Below are 17400 nucleotides of genomic sequence, written 5' to 3'. Positions count from 1 at the left end.
GAAATGTAAAAAAATTGGAATTTCCTGTTCAGATACATGAGAAAGCAGCAGGTGAGGCATCATAATTATTAATTAGTATCAGCAGCCCATACCTCCCCTGCAACCAAGACTGCATTCCACACACCACCTCAGCTGCAGCTCATGCGCTTTATTATGCTATTCATTTTTTCCTACCATCATAAAAGACGTTTTTTTTTAATTACTTAATTTTTTTCTCACCACCTCTCTAAATACATTGATGCCAGTTTGTGACTCATGTAGGCTTTTTTGTAAGCAAAAAATGCACATTAGAAATGCACTGAGGCCTGCAGTACATGCGCCTCAAGGCAGAGGGCGCTTGTGATCCCAGAGAATGTGACACTGCGGGTAAAGAATAATAGAATTTGTGTTAATTGCCTGATTTGACTGGTATCGAGACTCTTTGCTCTTCATTACTTTCAGTGATAATAAAACAGTTTAGTCCAATTAATTGAGTAGTCTGAGATGGAAAAGAATTCATTAATAACTGTTGGTGTTTCATTTACAGAATGTGAATTATTTAAAAAAAGTACTATGTCATCTGCATAGAGACTCATTTTATGATGGCTGTGTTTTGCTTTGATTCCTTTAATGCTCTCATGCTGTTTGATTGTAATTCTATCTGATGAGGTCAATGCCTTACCAGCCATAAACCTTGCCTCACGGCTTTGAGTCAAAGCTGATTCGCTGTGGCGACCACTTAAGGGAAATGATGAAAGATTAACAACTATGACTAAAACATAATGGTCATGGTTGACAACATTTCTGTTTCCAAACGGTTTTCATTGAACAACTGCACATGTTCTTAACTTCCTGTTGCACTGACAGAACTTTTTCTGCTGCCCTCTGAGAAACATTTGCATCAACTAGAATTTGGTCTCCAAACTGTGTTGAATTTTGCTCCTAACAGTTGGTTTTGTTTTTCAGGATTCCTTTTGTATCAGTTTCGATAAGCTTGCTGCGTTTACATAGACGCATGTAATCGGATTAAAAGCCTGATCAGAATAAAAATGTGTCATTTAAACCGCCGTTTTGAATACTCTGTGATATTGCAGAGCAGCCAGGCTTCTGCTACCGTGTCTCCGAGCAAAGGAGCAGCTTCAGGACGGTGTATATGGTTCTGAATGACAGAACGCACTCCGAGCAGTCCCTTGAAGCCTTGCAAACAATCATGTGTTACCAATCATGTCCATAAAAAAAGGGCAGATGTTATTGGCATGCGTTTTAAATGCATACAAGACTAACCCTTTCTCAGGGTCCGTGTAGCCCAGGAAGGAGTGCCACACGTATTCAGAAAATTTTGTGCGTTTAGTCACTTTCAAAATTGTATATAATATAATAATAATAATAATAAAAGCGGGAGCCATGTTTTTTACAACAAAACTCTGCTACTTCTTCTTCTGTGTCATGTCTTGTCAGTCTTTTGTCCTGATTTGGTTTTTTGGTCAGTGTCTGTACTTGAGGTGTTTGTGTTGCACTTCCTGTTTTATATTTAAACCCTAACTTTCCTCTTGTCTCAGGCCTTGTTACTTCCTGGCCTGGTGTTTTCCTACAGGTGTGACTGTCTAATCCAATGGTTTCCACTTATGATTCCTTCCCTCATGCCTTAAATAGTCTGAGTCTCCCTTTGTCGCATGCCAGTTTGCTTGTCTTCTACCTTGCCACAATGACAACATTTACCTGAAAATGAAAGCTCTGAACTCTGCATCTGAGTTCAGCCCTGACTTCTGTCCTGACATTCGTCCATTTCTAGTATTTTGGATATTTCTGCACACGTAAAAATGATTTATTCCAACAAAACATGAGATTTTAACGTTTGTTATCAGATAAAAAAAAATTCTGGGCCCATTGGTTCAATTCTAACCTGATCTTTGAGCGGATTAAAGACATTTTGTACATGTACATGCAACTACTGTTGAGTGGAATGTCTGATTCAAATGATAGTTCTATTGTGTGATCCAGACTGTGCTGAATGTGAGCAAATGTGTTTCCAGGTTAAACCAGAGCAGATCTAGTCCATCTGAAGGTCTAAATGATGCGTTAGCTGTGTTTGGAGCTCATGTCTGGACTGAGGACAGAGAAAAGTTCAGCTGTTTGCTTCATCCTCACAGACTGAGCTTTGTGTCCTCAAGAGTTGTCCAACTCTTTTCTTCCCTCTCAGACCTAAAGTGCTCACAGCAGATGGTTGACCTTCCTGGATGGATCAGCTGATATTTCTGATGAGAACATTGTTGTTCCTGCTGAGAGCTGAACTCTGCTTTGTTTACTAGAAACTGCTTCTTACTGTGAGTCTGTAGGTCCTGGTTTACGTCTTTTGAAGGGTAGAGAATTATCTTTGGACTGGTCACTCTTCGTGGACTCACAGCTGGATTCTGCAGACTGGCCTCTCTGTGTGACCTGTGGACCTCTGCAAACACAAAACCATCAGAGTGTTGGAGGATCTGCTTCTTCATGAACAGCTGATGGACTTTGACATGAACACAGACTGAGCTGTTTAGTCTGGAATAACATGACATGTTTGGATCAACAGTTTCCAGTTGGAGGGACAATTTTTCAGCATTTGTGAGTCAAGACAGGCTTTTTTCTAGAAGAGTTAATTGAAATGATACATTTAGAAATGTAAAAAAATTGGAATTTCCTGTTCAGATACATGAGAAAGCAGCAGGTGAGGCATCATAATTATTAATTAGTATCAGCAGCCCATACCTCCCCTGCAACCCAGACTGCATTCCACACACCACCTCAGCTGCAGCTCATGCGCTTTATTATGCTATTCATTTTTTCCTACCATCATAAAAGACGCTTTTTTTTAATTACTTAATTTTTTTCTCACCACCTCTCTAAATACATTGATGCCAGTTTGTGACTCATGTAGGCTTTTTTGTAAGCAAGAAATGCACATTAGAAATGCACTGAGGCCTGCAGTACATGCGCCTCAAGGCAGAGGGCGCTTGTGATCCCAGAGAATGTGACACTGCGGGTAAAGAATAATAGAATTTGTGTTAATTGCCTGATTTGACTGGTATCGAGACTCTTTGCTCTTCATTACTTTCAGTGATAATAAAACAGTTTAGTCCAATTAATTGAGTAGTCTGAGATGGAAAAGAATTCATTAATAACTGTTGGTGTTTCATTTACAGAATGTGAATTATTTAAAAAAAGTACTATGTCATCTGCATAGAGACTCATTTTATGATGGCTGTGTTTTGCTTTGATTCCTTTAATGCTCTCATGCTGTTTGATTGTAATTCTATCTGATGAGGTCAATGCCTTACCAGCCATCAACCTTGCCTCACGGCTTTGAGTCAAAGCTGATTCGCTGTGGCGACCACTTAAGGGAAATGATGAAAGATTAACAACTATGACTAAGACATAATGGTCATGGTTGACAACATTTCTGTTTCCAAACTGTTTTCATTGAACAACTGCACATTCTTACGTTCCTGTTGCTCTGACAGAACTTTTTCTGCTGCCCTCTGAGAAACATTTGCATCAACTAGAATTTGGTCTCCAAACTGTGTTGAATTTTGCTCCTAACAGTTGGTTTTGTTTTTCAGGATTCCTTTTGTATCAGTTTCGATAAGCTTGCTGCGTTTACATAGACGCATGTAATCGGATTAAAAGCCTGATCAGAATAAAAATGTGTCATTTAAACCGCCGTTTTGAATACTCTGTGATATTGCAGAGCAGCCAGGCTTCTGCTACCGTGTCTCCGAGCAAAGGAGCAGCTTCAGGACGGTGTATATGGTTCTGAATGACAGAACGCACTCCGAGCAGTCCCGTGAAGCCTTGCAAACAATCATGTGTTACCAATCATGTCCATAAAAAAAGGGCAGATGTTATTGGCATGCGTTTTAAATGCATACAAGACTAACCCTTTCTCAGGGTCCGTGTAGCCCAGGAAGGAGTGCCACACGTATTTAGAAAATTTTGTGCGTTTAGTCACTTTCAAAATTGTATATAATATAATAATAATAATAATAAAAGCGGGAGCCATGTTTTTTATAACAAAACTCTGCTACTTCTTCTTCTGTGTCATGTCTTGTCAGTCTTTTGTCCTGATTTGGTTTTTTGGTCAGTGTCTGTACTTGAGGTGTTTGTGTTGCACTTCCTGATTTATTTTGAAACCCTAACTCTCCTCTTGTCTCAGGCCTTGTTACTTCCTGGCCTGGTGTTTTCCTACAGGTGTGACTGTCTAATCCGATGGTTTCCACTTATGATTCCCTCCCTCATGCCTTAAATAGTCTGAGTCTCCCTTTGTCGCATGCCAGTTTGCTTGTCTTCTACCTTGCCACAATGACAACATTTACCTGAAAATGAAAGCTCTGAACTCTGCATCTGAGTTCAGCCCTGACTTCTGTCCTGACATTCGTCCATTTCTAGTATTTTGGATATTTCTGCACACGTAAAAATGATTTATTCCAACAAAACATGAGATTTTAACGTTTGTTATCAGATAAAAAAAAATTCTGGGCCCATTGGTTCAATTCCAACCTGATCTTTGAGCGGATTAAAGACATTTTGTACATGTACATGCAACTACTGTTGAGTGGAACGTCTGATTCAAATGATAGCTCTATTGTGTGATCCAGACTGTGCTGAATGTGAGCAAATGTGTTTCCAGGTTAAACCAGAGCAGATCTAGTCCATCTGAAGGTCTAAATGATGCGTTAGCCGTGTTTTAAGCTCATGTCTGGACTGAGGTCAGAGAAAAGTTCAGCTGTTTGCTTCATCCTCACAGACTGAGCTTTGTGTCCTCAAGAGTTGTCCAACTCTTTTCTTTCCTCTCAGACCTAAAGCGCTCACAGCAGATGGTTGACCTTCCTGGATGGATCAGCTGATGTTCTTGATGAGAACATTGTTTTTCCTGCTGAGAGCTGAACTCTGCTTTGTTCACTAGAAACTGCTTCTTACTGTGACTCTGAAGGTCCTGGTTCAGTTGTGAAGGCTAGAGGATTATCTTTGGACTGGTCACTCTTCATGGATCCACAGCTGGAGGCTACAGACTGGCCTCTCTTTGTCACCTGTTGACCTCTGCAAACACCAAACCATCAGAGTGTTGGAGGATCTGCTTCTTCATGAACAGCTGATGGACTTTGACATGAACACAGACTCAGCTGTTTAGTCTGGAATAACATGACATGTTTGGATCAACAGTTTCCAGGTTTCAGCATTTTCTGTCAGTCAATCCAGATGTTTTACTAGAAAAGTAAATTCAAATGATAGCAGCCCATACCTCTCCTGCACCCAGACTGCATTGCAGACACCGACCTGAACTGCGGCTGACACATGCGCTTTACTAATTCGGTTTTTGTTTTGTCATAAAAGATGTTTTACTTCATTTTTTTACTTCTCCCCACCTGTCTGATTACATTGGTGTCAGTTTGTCCTCATATAATATTTTTTAAGCTACAAATGTGCATTTGTGTTTTGTTTCTCTAGAGTCCTCTTGTTTCTGTTTCAATAAACTCACATTATAAACGTTTACATGGACACAAGTAATCGGATTAAAAGTCTGATCAGAATAAAAATTTGTCACATAAACACGCATTCCCAATACTCTGACCCGATCAGACTAATTCGGATCAAAATCTCCTTCCGATTGAGATGGGTGGGTAATGCTGATTGTTGCTTCGATCGTGGTGCACATAAACAATTTATTCTGATATTGGGTTATGACTGTGCGTGCTTTTACATCATGCGTAAACATTGTTTTCAATGGAGTAGACTTTAGAGTGCAAACAGGACTGGCTGGCTCCTTTGTGGAGTGACCGTGTCTCTGAGCAGAGGAGCAGCTTCAGGACGGTGTCTGTGGTTCTGAATGCCGCTCTGTGCTCTGAGCAGTCCCATTACATCATGCAAACAATCATGTGTTACTGATCAATTCCAGGAAAAAAAGGTGGATATTATTTACAGGCTTTTTTAATGGGTCTAAGAATAACCTGTCCTGTGGATCCCTCTGGCCAAAAAAATAGTTTGACACAATTTAGAAAATTGTGTGGTAATAGTAAATTTAAAAAAAAGGATATAATAATAATGATAAAAGCGCCAGTCATGTTTGTTTACAACAAAACTCCACTACTTCTTATTTGGCTATTCCCGGTATTTTGGATAGTTCTGCACATGTTAAAATGATTTATTCCGATTGAACATGTGACAAATGTAAAAGTTTCTTATAACTGGATGAAATTTTTCTGGGCCATGGACACTGTTCATTTCTAATCTGATCTTTAATCTGATTTTTGATCAAAACATTGTTGTTCCTGCTGAGAGCTGAACTCTGCTTTGTTCACTAGAAACTGCTTCTTACTGTGAGTCTGAAGGTCCTGGTTCACTTCTGAAGCATAGAGGATCATCTTTGGAGTGGTCACTCTTCGTGGACTCACAGCTGGAGGCTACAGACTGGACTCCCTGTGTGACCTGTTGACCTCTGCAAACACAAAACCATCAGAGTGTTGGAGGATCTGAAAACTGTTGATCATCTGAACTAGAATCCAGCCTCCTTTAACTCTGACAAACACTTACTGTTCCACTCCTGAATGGATGGCTTTGAAATCAGGAATATGACCATTTGACAAGTCCTTCCTTTTGGACCCCCAGCTGGATTCAGATCCAGGTCCAGGTTGGTTCCTGTGAAGAATGAAGGTTGCTGGTGTGAGTGCTGAGCTCTGACATGGAGAAGATCATGGACAGTTGGAGATGTTCATCTCACCTCTGAGCTTTGTACTCGTAGTCATGGTTACCATTTCTTCTTATTTTAGAGGGAGGGGCTCCTTCCTGTGGTTCCTCCCACTGATCCATGCTGCTGGATTCACTGGATCCACATCAGCTCACACACACCTTCCACCTTCACCTGCAGAGGAAACCCTCCTCATCATCAGCTCTGATCCTCCTTCACCAACAGATCAGCTGCTCCTCCACTGATTGGCTCTTCTCTTGTGTTTCCTCTCAGGTTCAGGTGAATGCAGTCAGACAGCAGTGGGAGGCAGAGGAAGCTGCCATCAGCTGCTGCACTTCTGCTCTCCCTCCACCAGGTGGAGACATGGAGCTGCAGCAGCAACATTTCCATTCAGTCACTTTGATAAAGAAACAACAAACTTCCTGTATCTGCAATTCAGGAAACATGAAGCATCAAGAAAAACAGGCAGAAATCAAAGAATGAGGAGAAAAGAAAGAAAGACATGAATTCTTCCTCTGATTGAGATGTTGAAACGAGCAGAGAGCTTCAGGCTGATCAGCTCTGGATTCAGCGATTTGATGAAGAGTTCTGGGAGCAGAACTGAGAAGAATTTCTAGACAGAAAGAAACTGAAAATCAGATATTTCCTGATCTAAAGACAGAACAAGATCAACAGGAAACCTGACACCACCTAGCAGCAGGTGAGAGGAAGGGCGGAGCTTCACATTGATGGACAGATTATTGATTTTAGAAGAGCTGGAGAAAGGTGAGGTCATGTGACCTGCTTTGTGAGGAGACCTTTTGAAGGTGATTTGAGTCAAACTACAGAACAGATGATGAAGAAATGATGTTTGAGGAAGAACAAATCAGAGAGGAGCTCCCAGCTCTGTTCCATCAGAATCATGTCAGAAGTTCAGAAATGAAGGAGATCTCAGTACTGAGAGGATTGGAAACATGCAGTTGTTCAGCACTGAGGACCTGAGAGCCTCACAACCTTCTTCAGCAGAGATCAAACCACTAAGGAGCATCCACAGCCTCTAAGACATTTGAATGTCATTAGAATCTGAGCTGAGAGGAAGGGTGGAGTAGAGTCACCAACTGTTTTGAAGAACAAGGATCCAGCAGAACTCAGAGTTTGTCCTTCAGTGCAGATCTGACAGCTTTATTCTGGTTTTATTGTCTGTTTCTGTCAGAAATCAACTGCTGTCTGTGCATCATCCCGTCTGTCACTCAGACTCTGTTCAGCTATGAACATCCTCTGTTTAACCCCTCCACCCCCACCCAAAGAAACACACACACCCGTCAGATCTTTTTTCCCTCTCAGGTGACCTGCAGTGACCTTAAGCTGCTGGTTTTTGGAAGAACTATTTTACTTATTTTTGAACGGAAGAACAAGTTAAAGACAAACTTCATCCTGAGCTCTTCCTCTGCTGCTCCTCTTCCTCACAGAGGAGAGCCTTCATCATGAGTGGAGAAGACAACAGAAAACACAAAGACTCACCGTGAAGAAAAAAGTTGGAGCCACCGTCTCGTCCTGCTCTGTCTGCTCTGACATGGAGGAAAACTCCCAACTTCTTCATTTGCTGATTCAGCAATACCTGAGCTGAGCTCCGCCCCCTCATGTGTAAGTTTGTGTTAAATCAGAAACCTCAGAAACCTGAAAGAGACTGTTTTAACTTAATAGGAAATAACACGACTTATTAAAATACACAGTTTGTGTGTTTTTGTTTGTATGCAAGTGTTTTTGTGGTGTGTGTCAATCAACTCTTGATAAACAGGTCAGTCTTTATGTGACTCTAAAGGCTCCTGGCAGAAACAATCCTCACAGCGTCTCTGAGTCTGGATCCAAGCTGCAACAGCAAAGCTTTTCCTCTGATCCATTTGTCTGAAATACTGTGATGGACCAGCAGCTCCACTTCTATCTGGACAATTATTGTCCAACAACCTCCACTGGTCAGGTCAAAGGTCAATAACTGTTATTAAGGGGACTGTGCAGAACATGAACACTGATTCCAAGTCCACAAGTCCTTCACAAAGACCAATGTGGATCCAAGTGATGAAGATCAAGCATGGAGGTCCAATGAGTTTCTCAAAGTCCAAACATTAAAGAAGCTCCATGAATGCAGACAGTGAGGTGAAGCTGCTGCTCTGAATTTATGGACCAGACTGGAAAGCTTCACTAAACATGTTCTAAGTGTCTTAGCATTCAAGAAAACTTTAAAGACTGAAGTGAGGCCAAACATGAACCAGAAAGAGACTTTCTCTACGGCTAATGTCTCCCCATGACAACATGGAATTCACCCTTCATTAGAAGACACTGCAAGTTTATTTAAACTTTCTGATTTTTGATCATTTTGAAAGACCTTGTTTCGTGACATCATTAATATTGGAACGGCCACAGTTGAAACCACACCCCTTTTCTATAATATTATAAAGTTAGATGTCGAGGACTGTGAAGATGATGCCAAGACACTGGGATACATTCGTTTCAGACACTTGTGCATTGCTGTTGTACTACCGGGAAATTTGGCTTCGCAAGTTTAGCATGTCATGGACCTTTATGGTTTATGTACAGTGACGTGCTCCCAAATGTTTGAACCTATAAAACTGACACATCCCTCTGGGACCAATAACAATGTAAAGTTGTCATACAACTCATTGGGAAGGCAGTCCTTCATAACTACAAGAGCCCAGTTCAACATATAGCAGAGGTGTGGACTCTGATCACATGACTTGGGCTTGAGTCAGACTTGACAAAACAATAAAAGACTGGCGACTCGACTTGGACTTCACCAGCAGTAACTCCTTACTTGAGCCTTCTGACTCAAAAGGACATACCCCCAAACCCAAAGTTTAAAGAGTATGCTGACACAGACCACAGTCTCCTTGTCTTTGTGTATATGTGCTTAGTATACATTTGCATCTTCTTGTGCTATCGACATTACTAAAGTAAAGTGTCCTTAAATGGTGCAGCTCAGTACGATTTCATGGGTCCATTTCATAAAGGAAATGCTTGAAATACCGGACCGTAACTGTATAGTACCGCTCAGTTAAAACGAGGCTTTATTTACAGTTGCATGGAAATTAGACTTTATGTATGCCTGGGGCCACTGCAGCCATTCCTTATATAACCATGTTGCACAAGGAAAATAGGTAAAAGTTGAAATAGTATAGCAACTATGTGTCACAAGAACAGGCAGACAGCTGGATCCAAATGCAGCAGGTGTATTAGCTCAGTTAAAAGTCTGCAAAGCTACATCAGGGTCAGGCAGGCAGGGGTCATTGACAGGCATGAGATCATCAAAGGAGAGACGGGGTAGTCAAGATCCAGGCGGCAGTCAAACTGAATCAGGGTCAGGACACAGAAGATCAGGTCCAAATATAACCCTCACTAATGAAGGCAGAGTGGCACAAAAAATATTGAATGCATCCAGCATGCAGGAAGTGAGCTCTGGGTTTGCTGGGAGATGAAGTGCTTTCAGTGCTCCGGATACAGCTCCCGCCGGTGACCAGAAGGGGAGACAGAGTTTTGACTTCTGACAGAGCTCCCCTCCTGCAAGCGGCTCCGGAAGCAAAAGGCCCTCCGACGCCGAAGTCGACCAGGAGGCCGGGGTGTTGGCCGGTCCAGCAGGTTCAGGTGGAAGTCATTGATCAGGGAGGGGTCAAGGATGTCATCAGCGCCGACCCAGTGGTGTTCCTCTGAGCAACCTAATCAACCAGATATTGAAGCTGAAACCTACGGCGCCAGGAAACCAGAATCTCCCTGACTAGATAGGCTGCCTCGCTGTCAAAGTTATTTCTGTAAACACAAGATAGTATTAAAAAATAACAGACACCAAGAGCCCAGTAGGATTTCTCATGAGGAGAGCTTAAAACAGACAACCGTTCTACACCTCTACTCCAAGCAGCTCTGACAGCTGCATTTTCATATCATGACTAGACAACTTAATTTCTGATTTTCTCTATTGATTATTTTCACAGTCCTGTTAAAATTTACACTCAGAAAGATGTGTTGATTTTAGAGTCCTTCATCTGCTTTGGCATTTTGGTCAGAGTGGTCAGGGGAAGGAAACAGGTGTTGGAGTTGGTAGGTGTCGCTTTCGTCTTCTTCTTCACCGTCCTCCACATCAGTCAGCAAGCAAGCCATTTTAGACTGTCCAGGTTCGCGGAAGGCCACATCTGTGATCCGTAATTACACCACAAACACACAGAATGCAACAGCATCCACACAGGGTCAGCAAGGCTCCAAAAAACTGCCACAGAAAGAAGAATAGATGACACCAGGTTCTTGGACCTGCCCAACACCATCATCCACCGGTCCCACATTGATGTGTCCACTCCAGAGTAAGCCTTCTCATGGACTGCTGTGAACGAAAAGGTAGCCAGTCTTTGTACATTGTAATGTATTTAATTAATTCTGTCAACATTCTGGTTAGGTGTCACAGGAAACTGTAAGTTATGATTGGGATGTTCTCAGAGCCCGCTGCAACTTGGTCGGCCTGCTTGTATTCGTTTGGAACACCTCTGGGGACCCCAATAGCATCGGTGTAGGTGGGATCATCTCCCCACAGTTTGTTTTGTACTGCTCTTTTTTAAGGTGGCCAGGGGTTTCCTGATCTCGAATGTGAATAGCAGACATATGTGAGTCAACAGAAACTCCAACAAATGGCAAGATTTATCAAGGCACAAGTACCACGGTACCACCAGGTGTCAGCTCGGCTTTGTATCAACTGTATGACTTTGAGGACTGATGAACACTGACTGACAGTGATGTGACCCATGTCAGACGTGTTTCCTATAACAATAAAACAAGTAAATGTGTTTGCTGCAACATCGGAGCCAAATGTTTTTCCTTACTTTTGGTGATTTGATTGGTCCAAACACTTTGTCTCACAGCGAACATTCAGTTTTCATGGGTAATTTGCTCATCATTTCAACTATACATGGTTCACTTATTCAGCTATTTTGAGAAAAGGCCTGGGACTCATGCTTGCAATGCAGTCAGACTTCATGGGCCTCCGAGCCTGTTCTGTTACCAGTTATGTCGGAACTTATGTCGTTGCTCCTGTCACAACAGCATATTTCAAACCAATCGTTACTTCCCGTCCGTTAAGGACTTTCACTTTGTGTCAACGGGCTCATAGTTTACATAGTTTGATGGCATTTCTTTGGAAGGGGCCTCAGTGCTTCATCGTTTTGCTTCAAAATGCTATAAGATATAGATCACGATCACAATTGTCACGGTTACAATTTTTTTTTTTTTATAAACGCTTTCCATGTTGTCTCTGCTCAGTTTAACCCTTGTGCTATCTTAGATGACCCCACCCTTACTTTGACGTGTTCTCCCTACCATGACAAAGGTGGATAAAGGTAAAGATTTCATGTAATCCATGGACACCAGTGAAGATCACAAATCATTGAAGAAAAAAGGTTCAGCGCACTGTCTAGTGCAGGGATCGGCAACCCATCGTTTCGGAGCCACATTTGGCTCTTTCATCCATCTGTTGTGGCTCCCTGTGACTTTGGAAAATAATGAGTATTTTATAATAATTAAATGACGATTTATCGTATTTCGGGCAGATACTCGCTGCAGTGTTTTTTCAGGTAAATACCCTAGGGCGGTTCAGTTAATTAACTCACCTGCTCAGCGTCCTATTTAAGCCAGGTGCGCAGTTGTTCATTCTTTCTTACCTTCAGCGCTCATTCTTCGCCGGTCTCCGAGCCCGCGGGTCTCCTTCTCTTTCGGCGTCTTGCCGTGTTCCCCCGTCCTTGGGAAGGATGATCCCCATCTTTCTGATGTGGGGTTTTGGTTTCGCCGCGTCTGCTCTCCTTAATTTCTCCTCCGATCCGCGGGCGGCTGACGATCCGCGGGCGGCTGCCGGCGCACAGCGCGTTCGTTTCGCCGCGGTCGCGTGCATCTGCTGGGGGTGTGCTTTCCGCAATGTTCGGGATGTCCGTGCCCCCCGATCAGGAGTAGTCGGGTCTTCTCGTCTGCCGTGGTCGCCCCAATTATCCACGGTGAGCGTCACGCGGTACTTTTCCCATATAGTTTTCTATGGCTGCGTCTCACTTCCTGTTTACTTCGGTGACGTCACGCCCCTAAGGACCCTGGGAATTGTAGTTTTTTTTTTCCGGGTCCTTCATGATGCACTTCTGATTCTTTTTCTGCTGCGTAGTTCTGCGTCGTCCGGTTGTTTTATTTTATTTTTTTTTTTTCAGGGGTTGTGGGGTCCTTTCTGTGGTTGTGAAGGCTGGCAGGCCTCGTTTGGACAGGTTTCTCATGCTGGCTGAATTTATCGTGGCTTTTAGCATTTGTTTTCTATTGCTGTTTTGTTCTTTGGGAGCTGTGTGTAAATCTTGATTGTCTTTAATTTGATGCTGGCTTTATTATTATGGCGGTTCTTCTGTTTGTTTTCTTCGTTGTTGTAGCTGCTGGTTAGTCGGAATGTGAATCAGTGTCTCTTGGACCCGTCTCTGCTCTATGGACATTTTCCCTTATGATTGGTCTCTCTTATGCAGCGTCTATGGCTCATTTTATTCACTCTGCGATCCTCATTCATTGCCCCCGCACGTTCTGCTCCACCTGTTTTTCCCCGCTCTGTGTACCCCAGTGGGTCATGCCCTGGCTTCAGGGACTTGCGTCGGCCGCATTAGTGAGTGTGTCAGTCTCGTCGCGGCCTCGTTTTCTCGGCTGGACAGTTAATTTGTTATTCTCTCTCTAGTTTGGTTGGAGGTTTGTGGGGGCTATGTGATGGATTCTTCCGGGGCATCGTTTTCAAGCTGCCACTAAGGGTGGCCCCTAGGAAGTGTTCAGGTTGATGTGACTTGATCTGGACCTGCTAGCGCCTCGCAGTTAATCTTCTGGGCATCAGTGGCCTGGTTCCCCATGCGCCTTCAGGATTGGTATATATTTTCTTCAGCTCCCCATGCTGTCTCCACGAATTTCCTCCGAACGCGATGTAAGGCTGAGGATGACTGTCACTGATGGTCTCACTGTTCTGCCTCTATGCCTCTCAGTGGCGTCTCTTGGCCTTCAGTTGGCGCTCGAGGTGTTTGTCGGTTTACCTTTCCATTGTCGTGGCAGTCCTCATAAAATCGACTTTGTCGCCCTGTACTGGATATTTGTAGGCGATGGGTGCCCTTCATTTTGCATGTTATTGATTATTTCTTGGTGGCCAACTTTACTCTGTATCCCTGGTCTTTTGAATCTCTGTGAAAAAACTTTATTTCAAAATTGGGTTTCCACGTTATCTATAATGTATGGTCCTCCACCCGTCCGGATTTATTTTTCTTCTGTAGATTTGGGTGGTTCATTGATGCTTGTCTCTCCCCATTATGTCATCTCTAGCTTGTGCAGCATGTCGTTTCTTCGAATTTTGGTTGGATATGATTCGTCAATGATTGGGCCACCTGACGTTTGCTGTAGCTTTGGTCCTATGGTCATCCGTTCATCTTGTGTTCTTGTTCTGGGTAGTTCGATCCTGGGCCGCGTGTTCCTGTTCTGGATTTTCGTGTTTTGCGTTTGATCTTTCCCTCTCTATGCCTGAAGTGGTTTTGTGATACCTGTTGTGTCTTCAGGCTCCCTCCACTTGTTCTCCTGAGTCTGCGCCTTCTGGTTTGGGGGAAAAGGATTTAAGAAGAGTGGTTTGTGTTTGTCCGGCCGCCGGAATCTACAGCTCTGTTGGTTTTTAAGGGTTGTCCGGTTATTTCATCCTTGGAGATTATATTAAAGCTGATTCAATATTGAATGATAGTATTGTCATCGGTTGACTTGGTTAATGTTTAAATAACACCTTGAGCAACTTCTACCCTGACCGTAGGAAATATATCACTTGCGCTCTCAAGCTTAGTTCAAGAGTTAAATCTTGTGTCCACAAGTCAGTCTTCCATCTGCCTTGTTTAAGCAGATGACACTCTGCTAGATGCATCCCCATTTAGAGGCTTGTTATACTCCGCCTCTAAATGCTTAAGGTTCAGTCTAGCAAAAAAATACTATCAAAACCTATGATCCCTCATGGCTCTCAAGTTCTCTTTTGCAGTATCCAGACGCCATTGGCTAATTAAAAAATTTGAGAATCACTAATATCAAATCAAAGCATCAAATCCAGCCGAGCTGTAATCCTTTGCTACGTGGGATGTTGACCTTCCTCATCTACAAATCTCCTTGGCTACTCTTCCCATCACCTGCTCCTCGATGGCCTCCTGAAGGTGCGTCCCTCTGAAACTGTCAAAGGTTACTTTTCTCATCATTGGAGTATATAAAAATTGGTGTTAAGATTTCGTGCAGGTTATATATTTCACTATCATTTCACTGTTGGAATTTGTGATTATGGGGGTTTCTAGGGTGCGATAAATCCACAATGGGTCTTTACCTTTACTATCTACTAAATTTCACTTTCTCAGATTTGTTGTTTCTTTTTAAAAGCACTGTTATTTAATTTATCTCAATCATTTTTGAAACTGATCAGTTTCTGGGTTATTTATATATTCTTGTCAAGACTAATACTGCTTTGTTTTTATCTATGCATCGCATCCTGAGCCTGCGAACCCCTACGCCCCGATCAGCTTCTCCGTTTCCAGGAAATGATGTCACCCATGCATTCCTTGATCTGGTGCTGCAACGATGACTGCTCGACGTACCTATTGCTGCACTGAAAGTGACGGGGCGTTGGACCTCCTCTGCATTCCAATGACACTTCTGACTGAATTAATTAATCAATGTCAACCGCAGAATGAATGTAAATTCTTCGATTATAGATGTTAAAAGAAAATTATAGCCAGGTGGAAGCCTCAAAAAATTTAGGTTGCTCTAAGTTGTATCATAGTTTGCGCGGTGCTCGGATCTGGTTCTTAAGCTCATTTGTTTGTAGTATGCCAATGAAGCATAGTAAATATGGGCGTTGAACTCGTTCTTAATATTGGGATGGAACCTCATTTATATGGATGTTCCTTGAGCGCTTATAATTGGTATGCCAAATGGAGAAAATTATGGCTATTAAGCTCGTTCGTGGTACTGTCGTTGGGAGCTTCGAAATAACGGATGTTACTGAAGCGCGTGTATATATAGTTGCCAAAATGGTAGAGTTTATGGTCATCAAACTTGTTCTTAGTTTAATAGAAGTTTGAATAATGGCTGTTAAGCATGTCATACGCCATCGGAAGCTTTGGATTGGATGTTAAGTTAGTGTATCATACGGGTTGTTTGGCGGTTTAAATTATAGTTTAGCACAGCGTTTTGCGGAAGTGAGCTTACGTTCTAAGATCAGTTTATGTTGGCTCCCCTTTTATTTCTTTCCCTCTCTCTTTCAGATAGTATGTTCCTCTAGTGGTTTCCACGAACAGGAGCGACCCTACGGTCAATGGTGCCGGGTCACACATAGCAGATCCACTAGATAGCATGTCCCCTTCGTGGCGCTGTACTCGAACGGGGCGGCCCAACGGTCAATGGTGCCGGGTCACACATAGCAGATCCACTAGATAGCATGTCCCCTTCGTGGCGCTGTACTCGAACGGGGGCGGCCCAACGGTCAATGGTGCCGGGTCACACATAGCAAATCCACTAGATAGCATGTTCCCTTCGTGGCGCTGTACTCGAATGGGGGCGGCCCAACGGTCAATGGTGCCGGGTCACACATAGTAGATCCACTAGTTAGCATGTTCCCTTCGTGGCGCTGTACTCGAATGGGGGCGGCCCAAACGGTCAATGGTGCCGGGTCACACATAGCAGATCCACTAGATAGCATGTTCCCTTCGTGGCGCTGTACTCGAATGGGGGCGGCCCAAACGGTCAATGGTGCCGGGTCACACATAGCAGATCCACTAGATAGCATGTTCCCTTCGTGGCGCTGTACTCGAACGGGGGCGGCCCAAACGGTCAATGGTGCCGGGTCACACATAGCAGTCATACTGGGAAATGAAATGAAAATGGAATACTGCCGAAAACACACCCCATTTTATTACACACTGATTTTACATTCACATTTTCTCTTCTTCTGGATGATTTTAGTGTTGGGGGTTTTGTTACCCGAAAGTTTTATGGAATTTTATGGAAGTTTTATGGAATTGAACGGAGCCTTATGCCAAACGGAAATATGTGAATGCCAACTTAAAGAATGTGGAAAAATGTCAAATAAATATTTCTTACTGCAAGAGTTGTCTGACTGAAATGACGATTTATCGTATTTCGGGCAGATACTCGCTGCAGTGTTTTTTCAGGTAAATACCCTAGGGCGGTTCAGTTAATTAACTCACCTGCTCAGCGTCCTATTTAAGCCAGGTGCGCAGTTGTTCATTCTTTCTTACCTTCAGCGCTCATTCTTCGCCCCACCCTCCTCCCCGGCTTCCACCTGTGGGCTCCGTAAAGGGGGGTTTTGTTACCCGAAAGTTTTATGGAATTTTATGGAAGTTTTATGGAATTGAACGGAGCCTTATGCCAAACGGAAATATGTGAATGCCAACTTAAAGAATGTGGAAAAATGTCAAATAAATATTTCTTACTGCAAGAGTTGTCTGACTGAAATTTTATTTTAGTTTGTTCATTTTTCATGGCATTTCAAGGCATTCATGGCATTACGTGCGCGAGCCACGTAAAAAACAGATTCGTAATGAGCTCGTATTTATCGGGCGAGAACTGCAGAGCTGATAGCAGGGAGAGGCACGCGGGGCGGCTTCAATAAACACTCCGATCTTCTGCCGGGAACTTGA

The 17400-nt window shown here is 43.1% G+C and overlaps 1 protein-coding gene across 6 annotated transcripts in view; it reads right to left on the bottom strand.

The window, feature by feature from the left end:
• LOC144986601 (NACHT, LRR and PYD domains-containing protein 12-like) overlaps positions 1–15730 on the bottom strand; it is a 45241-nt gene extending 29511 nt beyond the window's left edge. For 2 of the 6 annotated variants that reach the window (XM_078934036.1, XM_078934045.1), the window contains exons 1-5: positions 6731–7858; positions 6544–6648; positions 6329–6448; positions 4933–5052; positions 2303–2425 (exon numbers count right to left, since the gene is read on the bottom strand). In XM_078934036.1, the coding sequence (XP_078790162.1) occupies positions 2303–2425; positions 4933–5052; positions 6329–6448; positions 6544–6648; positions 6731–6819 (557 nt within the window). In that variant the 5' untranslated portion in view covers positions 6820–7858. Of the gene's footprint in view, positions 1–2302; positions 2426–4932; positions 5053–6328; positions 6449–6543; positions 6649–6730; positions 7859–8197 lie in introns of those variants that run through there. The other 4 variants (XM_078934050.1, XM_078934058.1, XM_078934041.1 and 1 more) reach the window with 3 other exon arrangements.
• Positions 15731–17400: the final 1670 nt, after the last annotated feature.

Source organism: Oryzias latipes, chromosome 2 (assembly GCF_053564925.1).
Source record: "Oryzias latipes strain Hd-rR chromosome 2, Olatipes_Hd-rR_3.1".
In the NCBI taxonomy this organism is placed as follows: domain Eukaryota; kingdom Metazoa; phylum Chordata; class Actinopteri; order Beloniformes; family Adrianichthyidae; genus Oryzias; species Oryzias latipes.
Note: the sequence above shows the minus strand (reverse complement) of the source record. Positions and strands in the feature narration are given on the sequence as shown.